Raw genomic sequence first — 16619 nt, 5'->3', positions numbered from 1 at the left:
GGACGTATTTCTATTCTGAACTAGGAACTAAGCATGTGTATCCTATTTTAAAATAGGGTGGACATTTTAGAAATGATAAGCGGTTGGGTTGGCTGTATCCCGTTTCCAGACCATTTATGGAGAACCGGCGCCGCGTACACGCGGTGCTCCAGAGTTCAAATTGTAGAAAAGCCAAGTGTTTTAAATCAAACCACAGCGGGGCTTGTCATTATTAAATGTTGGTGTTAAATTTTATATGGGTTCATAACATTTTTACAAGTGAAATATGTGACTGCACATATTTCACCAGTTGGTCTTGGATGTAATGGCCCATTAAGGAACATGTGCGGTCTTTGCAAAAGTTGTTGGAAGTAGGGGGCCTAATGTTAAGGGATAAGGTGTTTTTAAAATAGTTTATATATATGGATTTTAAACATTTCAAGTGAAAAATGTGACTGCACACATTTCACCAGTTGGTCTTGAATGTAATGGCCCATTAAGGAACATGTGCGATCTTGCGTGCAAGAGCTGTTGGAATGTTGTACCCTTGAGAGCTGAATGTTCATGGTGAAGTGTTTCCCCAAATATTTTTTGGTATGTGTTCCAGTTTAAAACATTTTTCAAGTAAACAAATGTGACTGAATATTATTATTTCACCAGTTGATCATGAATTTATGGGCTATTATGAGGGCAAATGTGCGAACTTTGAGCTCCAAGGCTGTTGGACTAACACACCCTTGGGAGCTATAGTTTGGCGTGATTTACTGAAATTCAAATTGTTTTTTAGAAAACATGTGTTTAAAGGACCTCAGAATTAGATTTTGAGGTCTCGAAATCAAGCATGTGAAAAGGACACAACTTTTCACAAGTTTGTTATTTGATGCATATGTTGAGATACACCGAGTGACAAGACGCATGGTCTTTGTCAATTACCAATACTGTCTAGAGCCTTTAAAATAACATTCTTTAAAATATTTGCGTGGTCTATAGTCATCATTGCCACTCGAATTGTTGTAACAAATTAACGTTGATTCTTTGTAATCGCAGGACCAAGGTTCATATTTCTAAAAACACGTTTTTTTTTACTTCTGTAGCAAACCCCGTCGTGATTAAATTGTGTATAACCATGGGCGTATATGTGGTTCGCCCAAAATTGCAGACACGTAAGGCATTGGTACAACTTCTAATATCAAGTAAAAACCTTTTTTCTGTGTTTGTCAATAACCCTCTCCTTGCTTTACATGCCCGAGTTTCCCCCATTGTTTGGCACGAATGCAGTAGACCTACCCCTAGCTGCCGGTGTCGCATGCAATTGTGTCCTCTATGCAATACTACCCGGAGGACATTTTTGCATATGGACATTAATGCATATGCAATAATGTGCGCCGGACGGTTTTGCACATGCAATCGTGTCCGCCCGGACGCTGCTGCATAATGCAATTGTGCCTGCCCGGACACATTTGCATATGCAGTTGTGTCCGCCCCGTGCAAAACCGTCTTTGCAGTAAATAAAACACCCTTGGTCGACGGAACACGTTCGGAAACGCCATTTTTACAAGCTAAGTGCATGAATGACATGGGAAATGTTCGGCCGTTGGGTATTCGCTGCAATCATAAAATACGTGAATATTCATGCTGCATGCTGCGTAGGTTAAGTGCACGCACGCTCGCTTACGCGAGCACATACACATGTACAGTCATGTACATGTCCAGCGGACGGTTTTTGCATAGCCCCGGACATGATTGCATATGTAAAAGTGTCCGGAGCGGACAGTATTTCATGGCGGACACAATATTGCATCTGACACCGGCCGTGTGTCTTTGTTATAACTCGACTAAGGCCTACTCTCGTGAAAAAAATGACCCAACTCCGCAAAACTCTGTTTTAAACCATCAACAAAATAATTACCTCAAACTCTAAATCGACGAGCCTTTTCAGAATTGAAAACTTGAGTCTTAGAGCCGGTGTTTACAGGGAAGGTACACGTTTGGTAATTACTCATAACAAATATTAACTTAAAACTGACTTGGTAATGAGCATTGGAGAGCTGTTGATAGTATAAAACATTGTGGGAATCGACTCCCTCTGAAGTAACGTAGTTTTTGAGAAAGAGGTAATTTCTCACTAAAATAATAAAAGACTTCTAATAGCTAGAAGTCTTTTATTCTTATCTGAAAGCACACAAATTCGTCCAACAAGGGTGTTTTGTCTTTCTTCATTTTCTCGCAACTTCGATGACCAATTGAGCCCAAAGTTTCACAGGCTTGTTATTTTATGGTTATGATGGGATACTCCAAGTGAGAAGACTGGTCTTTGACAATTACCAAACGTGTACCTTCCCTTTAAAGACTAGATTCACGCACTGACATTCAAACATGCCCTGCGTTTGGCGGAAAGCCAGGTTTACATTCACGTGCATGAAAACGACCCATGGGGCATAATTTTTAAACCACATTATACTCAAGTCTGACTTGTGAACCAATAGCTCCAAGATGTAAACACTTTGTATAAGTAAGGGTGTGATGTTTTCAGATCTACGTAAGCCAACACCCCCAGTTTAGCACAACTTTGTAAAGTTCAACCCAATGATCAAGTCTTTCTTAAAAAAAAAAAAACTTTTTTAAGCTCACCCCCTGAACACAAAATATTGAACTATTTTGTATTGTATACCTTTAGGTTTTTGAAACATTCGATTGTTTTAATCCTACATACGGATATACATGAACAGAATAAGACTACATCTCCGTCCGAAAATTTCATTTCAAAAGGTTTTATTTTTGAACTTATTGCCGGAAAACTTGGAGCAGTTTTGTCCATCACACAAGAAGAGTAATCTGTAGTTGGAACACACACACTCAGAAACGTTCATGCAAAAACATTCCTCATATTGAAACATTTGTTTAAAGACGATGGACACTAATGGTAATTGTCAAAGACCAGTCTTCCCACTTGGTGTATCTCAACATATGCACAAAATAACAAACCTGTGAAAATTTGAACTCAATTAGTCATCGAAGTTGCGAGATAATAATGGAAGAAAAAACACCCTTGTCACACGAAGATGTGTGCTTTCAGATGCTTCATTTCGGGTACCTCAAAATATAATTCTGAGGTCTCGAAATTAAAATATTTTAGTGGAAAAATACTTCTTTCTCGAAAACTACGTTTCTTCAGAGGGAGCCGTTTCTCACAATGTTTTATGCCACCAACCTCCACCCCCCCCCCCCCCACTACTCGTTGACAAGTAAATAAATCCATCAATCATTTTCTCCTTGCGTATCTGAGCCCCATCGCCGGGTGAAGAGGTCCAAATTAAAGCTCGAGGAGCTCTGAGGCTAGGCTCTATGATCTGAGCATTATGGTGTTTGGGTTAAAAGGTCATGTCTTTGAAGTTCATAAAGTCAAGGCAGGGGCGTCAGAATCACCCCCAGTACACACAGTCAGTGTCAGTAACATTTATACCAAACATGTCCCTCTTTGACAGGAAAGGGTAAATGGTGCGTGTTAATTTACCAAGGAAGAAGCTGGGAAGAGTTTCATTTCTTGAGTTGAGTAAGTGTTCTGTTGGGATAGGCTGACCTCATTACCTGGTTTCGACGGTTCGTGAGGTAATTTCTGCAGGTGAGATTTGTGTAAATCCATGGGATCTTTGGAACAACTCAGTTGTTATCGTCGGTGTTGAAGTGTGATTATGTTATACTTCACTGCAGGATGGATGGTACGACGACAATGGAGGAAGGACAATTCATGATATAAATAGGGAACGATTTCGTCCAGCAAAATATTTTGACTGGAAAGTTGTGTGCACCATGAATGCAGATATTGAGTAGCAAATGGTGGTTTTTGAGCAGCAATTGAGACATTTTTGCGGAGCGTTTTGCTCTCTATTTCAAGGGTTCACTGTATATGACCATAAAAGACGATACGCTGGCCTTCTCGATACGGCGTGGGGCTCTGCAGGCCGTCGCCCGGCTGGATTTATTCCCCAGGTCACGGTGACCCATCCCGGAAGACACCGATCATCAACCGCTTTAGTTGTTATCTTATCTGACATGATTTTGTGATGGTACACTTCACTTTTCGTTGTTTGCTTCAACAGCATGTAAGTAATGCGCTGCAGCTTTACCAATGTTTGCATGGTCGATAACTTTAGTAGTGCGAATAAGTAGTTTATGCTTGAGTGTTTTTGACTTCATTGTGTTTCCTGATTTCGTTATTCATGGTTGGGAAGTACAGCTTGTTTTGGGGAGGATTTACACGTCTGGAAGTGAACATTTTCTCTCCCGTAAGAAATTGTGGAAAGAATGGAGGAAATGAATCATGAAAACGTTGTCATCGGTGTGAACTTTTCTTTCTTCTAGCCGTGGTGTAGAAAGTTCTTAAATTTGTGTCAGTTTTTTGACCGGTCTAAAACTTGTCCTATACTGTACTGACTATCCAACTGTAGACTTGACTCAAGTCCCAATCCCGTGCTATCCCCAGGAAACTACTGTTTTGTGATGCTCTGCATTCCAAAACCTGTTCCGCATTCTCGGGACCACATTTTGACGGCGAGCGCGCACTGTACTGTGTATGCTACGTGTTGTTTTATAAAATAGGGGTGACTTGCTTGGGGACCTCTCACACGAGAATGGGACTTGAATCAAGTCTAATCCAACTGGGGCAGATGACTGAGCACTGTCTCACGAACTCCCAGATAGCCTTTTCCATGTTTAAGGGGCACAGTGCCTTAAAATCGCCCAAAATTTTGCCGGTTGTTTGCAATTAGTGAGTAGTAACAAAACAAAAAGCATAAATGCCTCTGAAACACAAACAGCAATCAGCGGAACATACGGTCTGCCATTTTGTGGAGCTTAAAATTCAGTTCTGCATTAGTTTCAAGGGTTGTTTTGCGAATCAGTTTAGTCTACCTAACAACCTTTACAAAATATCTAAACAAACTTATTTCGTAACAGGCGCTTTTCATAGCCCGAAGCGCCCAATCTGAAAGCAACATTTCCTTTGTATTTGTACGGACTCTTTCCCACACATGATGTAGTTGACATTATGCCCTTTTCGAATCCACGGCTTCGGCTTTGGATTCGGCTTCAGGCTCCAGCCTCTCGTCTGAAGCCCTGAGCGCTTACGCAAAGCACGCGCCCAATTTCCAAAACAACCGCGGGGCCAAGCTAGCCTGAGCCGAATGTGCGAAGCCTTGGTTCGAAAAGGGCCAAACAGGCGATGGGAAACCGTGACACCACAGTACAGTCGGTAGGCCCCTAGTGCTAAACTCGCTAAAGCGGGCTGTCGAGGAACTATGGCGATGGCGAGAAACGCTGCAGTTAAAATATAATGGTAAGCTCTCACCTTAGCACGAAGTCGTGGCTTCAAGCAGGCTACTTTATTGGCCAGTAATATCATGTAATAGGAACATATCGTTTTAGAATATGAGGTTTTAACTCACGCAGCAGGGGTGTGTGGTTAGAATGTGAAGATATATAAAGTTCACTTGAAGGTCGAAGGTTCGAGTTTGGGTTTTTCTATGATTGTGGCAGAATGGTTTCAGAGGTTGGAATTAATTGGATCTGAGTACTAAGGCTCTGAGCATGTTTCGGCGTTACATTTCACAATAAAGTCACACTGAAAAGAACATGTAGTGTGTGATGTCCAACGGGCATTTTTTTGGTAAGTTGTAATGTTGTGAATTTGTTTTGATCATCTCTGACCAAATAGTCGCATTGTTCTTGTTTTTGTGTGGTCAAACATAAAATAACAAACCTGTGAAAATTTGGGCTAAATGCGTTCCGTGAGGCAGGAGAAAATTGTGAAACCACCAATGTTCATTGCATGCGTGTAAAAACATTGTCATTTGTTTTAGTTACAACCAAAATCAGCTGTTTTAGGTTTATTTTATAGATACGAAGTTTCTCGAGTATGACTTCTTTTCGGGACATAATATTTCACGAAAAAAAATCTAAAGAGGATCATCAGAACTTCTTATCACTTCAGTGATCTTTCAGGCTCAAATGAAACACATGGTCACATCCTTACCAGTCATGTGTTTTATACCTTTGATGTCCCTGTTATCCATTTACCAAATTAACCAAACATCCTGAGTAAAAAACTTCATTGCAACATCGTGCCGTTCATTTTGCTGGAATTGTAATCGGAATAAAATTGATGGGCATAACCATCTGCCATAGATTCAACTAAAGCTATCCGTCATCATCATGGATACATTATCACCGTGCGTGTCAACCCTTTGACCTTGTGCTGTGGGCTGACCTGACAGCACCAGGCCACCGTGGGTTGGGCTCTTCGATCGGCCCGGGCGTCCCGTGACGCGATGGACACCAGACCTCGCACTCTCGGTATTTGGATTATTACGGAATATACGCTTGACGTTTGTGGTTAAAGGAACACGTTGCCTTGGATCGGTCGAGTTGTCTTTGAAGAGCGCTCTGTAACCGTTTGTTGTAAAATGTATATGGTTAGAAAGATATTGTAAAAGTAGAATACAATGATCTACACAAATATGCCTCGAAATTGCGTGGTTTTCTTTTTACCCTGTCGACTAACACGGTCGGCCATTTATGGGAGTCAAAATTTTGACTCCCATAAATGGCCGACAGTGATAGTTCGCGACGTAAAAGGAAAACCGTGCAATTTCGAGTGATACTTGTGTGGATCATTGTATTTTACTTTTACAACATCTTTCTAACCATATGCATTTCATAACAAACCGTTTCAAACGCTTTTAATATACCAACTCGCCCGATCCAAGGCAACGTGTTCCTTTAATGTGATGGGCGCTCTGGGCCCAATATCGTAGAGATAAGAGAAAGTATTGCCTCTGCTTAGCAGAAATGAGCGGGATACTTGTCACAAATGGTACATGTGTGACATATGTTAACCTGATTCTGGTAAGCATATTTGTTTGTATTTTTAAAACTAGGCCCTGACCGGCACTCGGTATATAGGCTTCGGACGTTTTGAGGTTAGTACGCGTTCTGGACTGAGCTATGCGGAAACAGCCATATCCTTGAAAACTCAGATAAAAGTCGTCAAATAGTTTAACAGACGCTGGCATAACAAGTAATTTATTTGGGAATAATATTTTGTTTTAAATGTTAATGAAGTTTTATTGTCGTTTGTCTTTTACCGTATACGCAGTATTTTGATAATTTTGACTTTCGAGGCATTAGACACTATAGGTAACTCAAAAAAATTGTATGTTAAACCGACTCAAATCGTAAAAAAAAACTTCAGCTGAGGCCTTAATTGTTCATCTGAAAGCACACACATTTTTGTGCATTAAAGGTACTGTGTTTTCCCTTATTGTTCGCTTGCAACTTTGATGACCAATATTGAGTCCTAATTTTCGCCGATTTGTTACTTTATGCATAATGTTGGGATACGCCGAATGAGAATACTGGTCTTTGACAAACAAAATGGCCTTTAAAACAAGAAGAAAGTCAACGACCTCACAACATTCAAATAATAAGTAATATTTTCGCGCTGACACCATATAGAATAACTTCTTTTGGGTGTTGGTTGTAGGCCTATACCGGAGGACTCGATGTTTCAGACAGTTACCCGTCATCATCAACATTCCAGTATGCAACATTCAGTTCAGTTAATGATCACACCGTGGGCATAATGGTCAATTATGTAGTAGACGGCAATAAGGCCTGACTGTAAGGACATTCAATCAACCGAACGATGCTCTCTATTTCAGCCGTCCATGGAAATTGTAGATTCCGGTCATTGTAACCTCAGGCCCCTATTGCATTGGTTCTTGTCAAAAGACCATACCCACAATAGCAAAATAGGATGTTTTCACACTCGACCATTTAGATAACAATGTTGTTGTTAAAATTTGCACATTTAAATGTAAAACTTCCACTCCTGTTTATGTGGTCATACCCTAATTAAGCATCCTTAATTAACACGATGACGATGTCTTTGTAGAAAATAGCCAAAATGACCGAGGTGCCAGAGATAAAAATATCCAGGTACTAAATTCACAACGATTTATGGTTAATCTTTAGCTGTGTATCACTCTTTAATTTAGGTTTTACCCATACACCGATGTGTGTTAGCACTGTATTTACGCAGTACTTTCCCGAGGCTTGTGAACAAAATATCACAGGCACATGACTCGAGTGGGATTTGAACCCACGACCCTTGCAATTCTAGATCAGTGTCTTACCAACTAGACTACCGAGGTTGCCCGGTAGCTAGAGGCAGTTCGAATCCTATGTTTTGGCAGCGGGTACCGCAACGATATAATGGTTATGCATGCTGACAACCATCTTAAGACGAATCTCCATGTTGCATAAGAAGTTGAGCCCAGAAGTGAAATTCGTTCGGACTTTTCTGGTTACAATCGACTGCACCAGGCTATCTGGGTGTGTAAAGTTGTGTACCACTGTAACTTGCCACGACTTCGTCCTAGTACAGCCACACAGTGTGCCGTCGGGTCATCAGTAGAGTGACCCGGTGTGATGAAGCGGAGTGAACTAAGATACCCGCCGTGTTTGGCCTCTCCACTCCCCCGTGTGCCCGGCGAGTTTAATAAGGTGCTGTCAATCAACAAGTTAGTTTATAACAAACCACTACTTCGTTTTCTAAAGAAAAACTTACATTACTTATTGTTTAAAAACTGTTTGAGCAGCAAAACTGCACCATAAGATTTTTTGCGCAAAATAAATGTGGTCAACATTAGCCTTCAACAATAAGCACAGCCTAAAACATGAAGTTGGTTTTTAGTATTAAAAAAAATACGTCAAAGGATTATTGCATTGACGGATCCAATTCAGCTGACGTCATCGCACAATAAATGACGCCATTATGATAAATCCTTGCTTGTGCGCCGTTTTTGGAGATACCTCGTGTGTCAGCCTCGCTACAAATCATGGTTTCTCTCGTTATTAACCGCTGGAAGGGAAGTGCTAAAAAAAAATCCAAGCGCTGCATTCATGGGAAACTTGGTGCAGAGCGAGAGCGTAGACCAGTGCAGTGGGGACGAGGTTGCTAAAACGCGCACAATTATAGTCACATGCATTTGCCTCCCAAAATTGCACATCATGGGCAAAGACAACCCCTACGTGTGACGTCAGTACAAAGGGTCAATGCCTCCAGGGAAAAAAAGAAGCGGTAAATCAATCAGAACCGATGTACAGTAGTAGCCTACATGTAATTATAAACGGATATCCCAAGCTCCTGGTACTAAGCATAGTTGTGTTCTTACACCTTGTTGTCTGGTTAGGACTCGTGTATATTGTGCATAGCTATATTCCTAAATATCCATGCGCAGTCTTCACACTGAAATCGCTTTAATATTCACAATATTCATGTTTGTGTGGATCATTGTATACATCTTTCTACCCATATGCTTTTTTTAACAAACGGTTACAAACGCTTTTCAAATACCAACTCGACCGATCCATCCAAGGCAACGTGTTCCTTGAAAGTTGGAGGTTTGTGTAGTTTTACTTCATCATCCCTGAGAATGTTACGATGAGAAAAATAACTACAACGTGCCTTTTTGGTAAAAGAAAAATGTATGAGGTGCTCACTTATAAGATGAAAATCCCATGCCGGAGGGGGGGGGGGGGCGGGTACGGATAATCACGGATGTTATTGAAGAAAAAAGTTTGTCCCAAAACAATTTGTATTTCGTCGTAGCCTGTCGTTGACTTTGAGTGTAAGTGAACGGGCCACGGGCAAAAAGGTCATGCTTTAGTATTTCAGTCGCCCTTGGACTGGTTATAGCGGGCTTACTCACTGGCGCTGGACACCTGTTTATCGGATCGCTGCGTCGGCAGGGTGAGATTACAGGCACTCTGATGTTTGGTCAAAGTGGGGATTTTTGTGAACATAAATCTCTGAGGCTTGTATTTGTTATGATTCATAAAGTCTAAGTGTTCCTGGTTTGTATACAGCGATTAGAAATGCAAGTCTTTCAGACACATCGAGGTCTCCTTGGTGAACCGGACGCAAAATGTGCAATTTGTTCTTGAGTTGACATTATTTTGAGTCAAGCCTGTCACTTTGGACCACGGAGCCAACACGTTTACCACTTGAAGGAAACATTGTGAGACAATCATACAGAAGAAGAAAAAACACCTGGTATTTATGAGGGTTATAGTTCCAGATTGTGACTGAGTTTAGTTTCACAACATACCTGTAATTCAGAATCGCAAGCCTAAATCCCGGCCGGATATAACCATTTTAGAGGACAAGTTGTATTGCGTCTGTTGTGTAAGTTTAACTAGTTACACAGACCACCAGCGAGCTCTGTTAACATCTTTTGTTTCTGAAAAAAAATGTGATTGGTGTGTTTTACTCATTTTGTTTTCGTCTAGTTTGTGCTCCTAATTCTCACTGCTGGTGTTTTTTGTGTGTTTCCCTCCGTAGACTGTTCAAGTTAGTGACCTGCATTGAAGTTGTCAACGAAACGACGACACAAACTTGTCGTTACAGATGACAATCGTCCCTTCATGGTGAGGTGACAATTTAAAAGCCACCATGTTACGGTGGCTCCGCAGACGATGGCGTCGTTGCTTGCCACTCGTCTTCTTTGCTGCCATCGTGGTGTTGAGTCTCAGGAATGACATGTCACCGTCATCGGGCGACAGTAACGACCCGGACACTGTGGCAGGATCGCCTAAGCAACAGACGGCGGGTCAACTTGGTGTTTCGCACAAAGCTGCGAACAAAGGTTTTAGGTAGGCATGGGCTTGATGGTTTCAAACTAGATACTTCATAGGGTGGCACATGGGCCTGGCCTAGAGGGATCATCTGGCCTAAGCCTGTGCCTGAACTATAAACATAGGCATTAGGCGCAAACATTGATTGTAAGTACAACAAGATTATGCTAACCAGAATAAGGTTTTTACCTGCCCAAATACCATACATGTACAATTTGTGACCCTGCTAATTACTGCTAAGCGGGCATTTTTTAAAGGATTTTTTGCTTTAGCAGCTCTATGAAATTGGGCCCTGCTCGGCCACGCTATTTAATGATGACACCATCCGTAGTCAAAAAGTTCGTCCTTGTTCTAATGTGCCTAGTCGAAAATGGCATTGATTAGAAGGATGAGAAGTTTGATTTAAACACGTCATTGCAAGAAGGTCTGTTGCTAGCCTTGACTCAAGACGCTTTAATTGAACGGCCTTTGTGGAATTTTAAACGTGCGCTTGATATTGGTACTTGGTGGTTTCCAGACAGTTTATAAACGAGGTCTCGTTAAAGTTAGACGTGTTCGCAAAGACAAATTATTATAATCAGTTTTGTTTGTTAATCTCAAACTAGCAGAAACAGTCCCAACTACTTACTAATGTCCTTAAAGTTATTTCTGCTACCCAATATTTGTGTCCTATACAAATAAATGTTGAGCAATTTTTGACGCAAAACAGCTTTCAGATAATTTGACAGACACTAGAGTAATTTATGCAGTAGTAAACACACGTTCTTCTGACTCCGACCTTCACTGGAAACGTGAGGAAAACCCACGCCGTGACAGCGTACCTTTCCACCCATTAATCTAAGCTCATATCAGCAGGACATACCGTGATCCTTCAATTAACTTTGCTGGTCAAAGTGTCAGTCAACGTCCTTGTGGTATTCCAACTTGTTAATATAAATAATTACATCTCTGGGTCATATTTTGTAGCTATTTTGGGAATGGTTTTGGCCTCGCAGGCATGATACTTCACGGAGGCAACAAAGGTGATTGCCTCCATGCCCGCATGCCGTGGTGCCCTTGAAATGTTCCAGTAGAACTTTTACAATGTGCTCAGCATGAGAAATGCCCTTGTCCTTTCAAAAACGAAGCATACAGGCCTGGCCTGGCCATTTTGTTTCTTTCGTGGTGCTACACCAACCCAAGCCAAACTTATAGTAGCCCAAAACACATATATACAAGCATGACTAGAGCTAATAGCCGGACGTCACAATGTTGCAAATCGTGTTAGCGCTAATCCTGATAAGAGCATTTTTAAAGCGCTTACAGCTGGACATTTAATTACATTTTTATTAAAAAAAAGATATCGCAGTAGATTTAGTCTTCCAACTTAATTACTCATTTGGAGGTTGCATTACAAAAGCTTGCACTGAGCCATTTGACAAAGCAACTGTAATTAATTAATAGTAATTCATATTTTATTGTCACATGTAAAATTAATACAGTGAGTAGATGCATATTGGTTTTGCTGTCTCCTTAGTATGAGCATAGTAATGTTCAAATCTAAGCGATAACTTGTGACTAAGCAAGTTATTGTACCAGACTTTGTACTCGCAAATGGCTCACTCATATTTTGTGAACACGCCAAGTCTTTTCGTTTGATAAAGGTCACTTTTTAAAATAAGTCCCTTTCTCTTTACAGAAAGAGCTTACAGGTGCTTCCAGAAAAGGACACAAAATCCTCACTCGGAGAAGAGTTCCTTCCCAAACAACAACACCCGGAACCAGTGAATTCCCGATCACAAAATGGACGGAACGCGCACCACCAGGAACCAAGGTTTAAAATCTTCGTGTACGACCTCCCTTCGCGCTTCAATACCAACCTGACGTCATGCGTGCACACCCATTCCGACGGTTGTTACAAGTTGGATAACTTTGGCATGGGACCGGAGCTGCGACGTCACGATCACTTATCCTACCGGGACACCCACCGGCTATCCACAGAGGTCATAGTTCACGAGAAAATGCTGAAAAGCCGACACAGGACGCTAGACGCGGAAAAGGCAGACGCGTTTTATGTGCCGTTTTACGCTGCGCTGGCGTGTAACTGTCGGAAAAACATTGACGGGAACTTGCCCGGACTTTACGACGAGTTGTGGCGATACCTCGCGAGTGCTACGCCGTACTTTGGCAGATCTGGACCGCCTCGGAGACCGCACTTTATGACACTGGGAAAGATCGAACGGGAGTTTTGGGCGAGTAGTTGCCCACTTCTACGAAACAGTGATCGGACTAGTGGAATTACATTCTTAACCGTGGAGCAGGAAGTGAATGAGGAACTTCGTAAATATTTTAAGCGCATGGACGCGAAAATGATCGTGGTTCCGTACCCAAGTTATGGTCACTTCGATTCGAGTTACACAAACTCTCTTGGAGTTGAGAAACCAGCAAGTTTCCCCAGTGACGTCAAACAAACCACTAGGGACGTGAGAATGTTTATGGCTGTCGGCAGTCGCAAAGGACACGACGTCCGGGTCATACTCAAGCGACACATGACCGGGACATCGCAGCGGTACGCAACGTTTACCGCGTCGTCGAGCAAGCAACGACGGAACGCCGTGTGGTACAGCACCCCGGAGTGTCGCAAAGACATGCAATTACCGATCATCGACTGGATGAGACATGCCGTGTTTTGCCTCCAACCACCGGGTGAATCTCTAACCAGGAAGTCCTTCTACGACTCTGTCATGGCCGGTTGCATCCCGGTGACTTTCAAACCCAAGAAGAGATCGGCGTCCGTGGTTTATCCGTTTCAGGATAGCCTGGACTACTCTCGATTCTCTATGAACATCCCACTGGACGAGGTCCTATCCGGAGCGGTCCGCGTTCCAGATCGACTGAGGATTATCCCGGATTCACGAATCGCTTACATGCAGCGGCAATTGGCGGAAGCCGCTCCTAAGTTACAGTACTCTTACCCACCAACGTCGGAGGACGGAGATGCATTTTCGATGATCGTGGAAGAAATGAGGAGAGTGGCTGCGTGATGAACAGGGAATTGTACGCAACTAGGAGCCTATGCTGTCACCACATTGGTCATGCTCCATGATACAGTAATGGATGATGTAATTCATTGTACAAAAAGGAACCAGTCTATTTGTCCTTCCAGCCTCGGTTTGGTTATACATTGTTACAAATAGGAGGGAAATCATGATGACCGTACATGATACAGATTTATTTGCACGTCATTTTGGCGTCCACCCTCTGTGTTTTATGTATTTGATGTGAATTTTGTTTTTGACTATAGGCCATACTCAAAATCGGCCTCAACTCAAATAAAATATTTGCAGTCTGTAAATTTCGCAACCGCAAGAAGTTAAATTGGTTTTGAAACTGCTCTGAAATAAAACTGAAAGGGGAAGTTCATCATAATTATACTTTTCGGTAAATCTTTCAGTTGATGAAGAGTTACGACGACTTTATCAACCATTTCCGGTATGATAATATCATCGCCCGCTGAAAACATTTTAAACTTCTGTTTTATTTTAAACTTCTGTTTTAAGAAGCATCCAGAGACACCAGTGCATGCTGTGCGGACTGTTTGTTGTCGTGACTTGTCACTGTCATGAAGTCACACAACTATAACTTAGACTTGTGGACAAGTCGTAAAATGTTTGTTTCGGGAAAAGCGATTTTCCCGACTCTGGAAGATCTGATGGTGAGGATGCTGGACTCTGCTCTTGCGACTATGGTCTCAAGTAAGGCACTGGACATCAATGTAAAACGAGCAATTGAGGGCTATTGATAGTATAACATGGTGAGAAACGGCTCCCTCTGAAATTAAAGGGAATGTACACGTTTGGTAATTACTCAAAACAAATATTAACTTAAAAACTGACTTTGTAACGAGCATTGGAGAGCTGTTGGTATTATAAAACATTGTGAGAAACTGCTCCCTAACTCTGAAGTAGCATAGATTGTTAGAAAGACGTAATTTCTCACTAAAATAATAAAAGAATTCTAGCCAGAAGTCTTTTATTCCTATCTGAAAGCACACAGATTCGTCCAACAAGGGTTTTTCCTCTCATCATTTTCTCGCAACTTCGATGACCAATTTAGCTCAATTTCCACAGGCTTGTTATTTTATGCTTATGTTGGGATACACCAAATGAGAAGACTGGTTTTGACAATTACCAAACATGTACCTTCCCTTTAATATTATATTGATGTTTTTTGAAAAAGTGTAGTTTCTCATGAAAATATTAAAAGACTTCAGGCCTAAATCCCTTTCAACAGATTTGTTATGTTATGCATTAAATGTATGTTGAGATACACCAAGTGAGAAACCTGGTCTTTGACAAAATTAATACCAAACGTTTCCATTGAATGGAGAGTATCAGTCGGAAACCAGCAGCCTAGCGAGAGCTGGTGTATGTTACGACCACCTCGACTCGTGCACCGCAACGAACATTAATGACTTGTCCATAAGTCTATAGGTTAAGGTTGACTGTACCTTTAGTTTGTACTTAATCAACATCGCATGTTATCGCTGATCCTTCAACAGTTGTCCTGATTAAGCTTGGTACTGATGATGAGTCAACGTGATGACAATCAAGGTCCCAGTCACATGTCTCCAGGAAACCAACGGATTGTTATGGGTGTAAGAGCATCATTAAAGTAATTTGGTCGCGGTGTGGTCCCGTGGCATCAAGTTCACACTATAAATCATAATACTGACCCGGATTCCATGTAGTCATTAGTTTCTCTGTATAGTTTGTAAAAACTTTTACTTTTTTTTGTACTGCCGAGAATTGAACTCATTGACTAAAATTTAAGTTTTAAACAGTCGCAAATTATTTCAAAACCATGTGCGTTCCAAGCTGCTTGTATAATTAAACTAGAGTGACTAAGTTTTGCAGAATGAAACCAACATGAAGGGTCGGGCCTGGTCGAGATGAACCCAGTAAAATATTTATATGAATGTTATGAAGAATATAATTTAATGTAAATAAATGAGCATTTTTTAGTATTTGATGTTTTTTTTGAGTGATTTCTTTTCACCGCTGCTTTCATACAACAATTGATCTCGGATTTGGGGACTGAGGTTATGTATTGAACTTGCTGTAAAACTTTTTATCTTACTACTGTAAATGTATAAGCGAGTTTGCGAGGATCTGGAGCACATCAAGACGAATTTACATTACTTTGGCAAAAACAAATTAATTCATAAAAATTCTTTCATTTAGAATGATGGGTTGGATAACGTATGTCAATCACAAATGAGAGCTCACAGGTTATGTCTCTGAAATGGAGGTATAAGTCGGAAATTATTCAATTAGTAAGGCTCCCTTGATTAGTAACATTTTACTGATTCATGTTATTCTTACTATTTTGTCCCCTTCTTAATGAACGCACACTTGCTAGGCCCCCCTACTTTATACGAAGATATAGGGGGTTCAGGAATGAGTTTGATTCTGCATTTATTTGAGAAACGTTACTTACTGTTCACATTCAACTTTAATGTTCAGTATTGGGTGATATAATACCTACCAAATACATGATGAACATGATAACCTATATACCAAGTTCAAAATGAACCTTAGTATGGTAAAAATCTTTATGGCAGTACTGCGTAGGGGTCTATTTATACACCCCAGTAATCATGGGTTCCTGTTGTTCTTGCTGGGGGTCCCAAAGGGGGAAAGGGAGGGGGGAAAGGGAGGGGGGTTGTACGGTATGTCTGGATGGGAACGTAAAGCTTTCTCATACAGCCGAGGGCATTTCTGGAGGCAACCAAACTGCACTTTAAGTAATGAGCATCCTTGTAGCAAAAGGTCTACATTTATAACCACAAGAAACTTATTTGGAAATTGAAATGTGAATAACCTGTTGACCTTTCATTAAGGAGATGGACTCGGGTTTGACCTTAATACTGTAAGACATGGTTAGGCCAGCTTAGCGGGAATTTA

The 16619-nt window shown here is 41.3% G+C and overlaps 1 protein-coding gene across 2 annotated transcripts in view; it reads left to right on the top strand.

Annotated features, from left to right (window-relative positions):
* LOC139935317 (uncharacterized) overlaps positions 1–15659 on the top strand; it is a 29060-nt gene extending 13401 nt beyond the window's left edge. For both annotated transcript variants that reach the window (XM_071929845.1, XM_071929844.1), the window contains exons 2-3: positions 10382–10692; positions 12353–15659. In XM_071929845.1, the coding sequence (XP_071785946.1) occupies positions 10493–10692; positions 12353–13697 (1545 nt within the window). In that variant the 5' untranslated portion in view covers positions 10382–10492 and the 3' untranslated portion in view covers positions 13698–15659. The remainder of the gene's footprint in view (positions 1–10381; positions 10693–12352) is intronic.
* The last annotated feature ends 960 nt before the right edge of the window (positions 15660–16619 follow it).

The sequence above is a fragment of the Asterias amurensis genome, chromosome 3, assembly GCF_032118995.1.
Source record: "Asterias amurensis chromosome 3, ASM3211899v1".
Lineage (NCBI taxonomy): Eukaryota > Metazoa > Echinodermata > Asteroidea > Forcipulatida > Asteriidae > Asterias > Asterias amurensis.
Note: the sequence above shows the minus strand (reverse complement) of the source record. Positions and strands in the feature narration are given on the sequence as shown.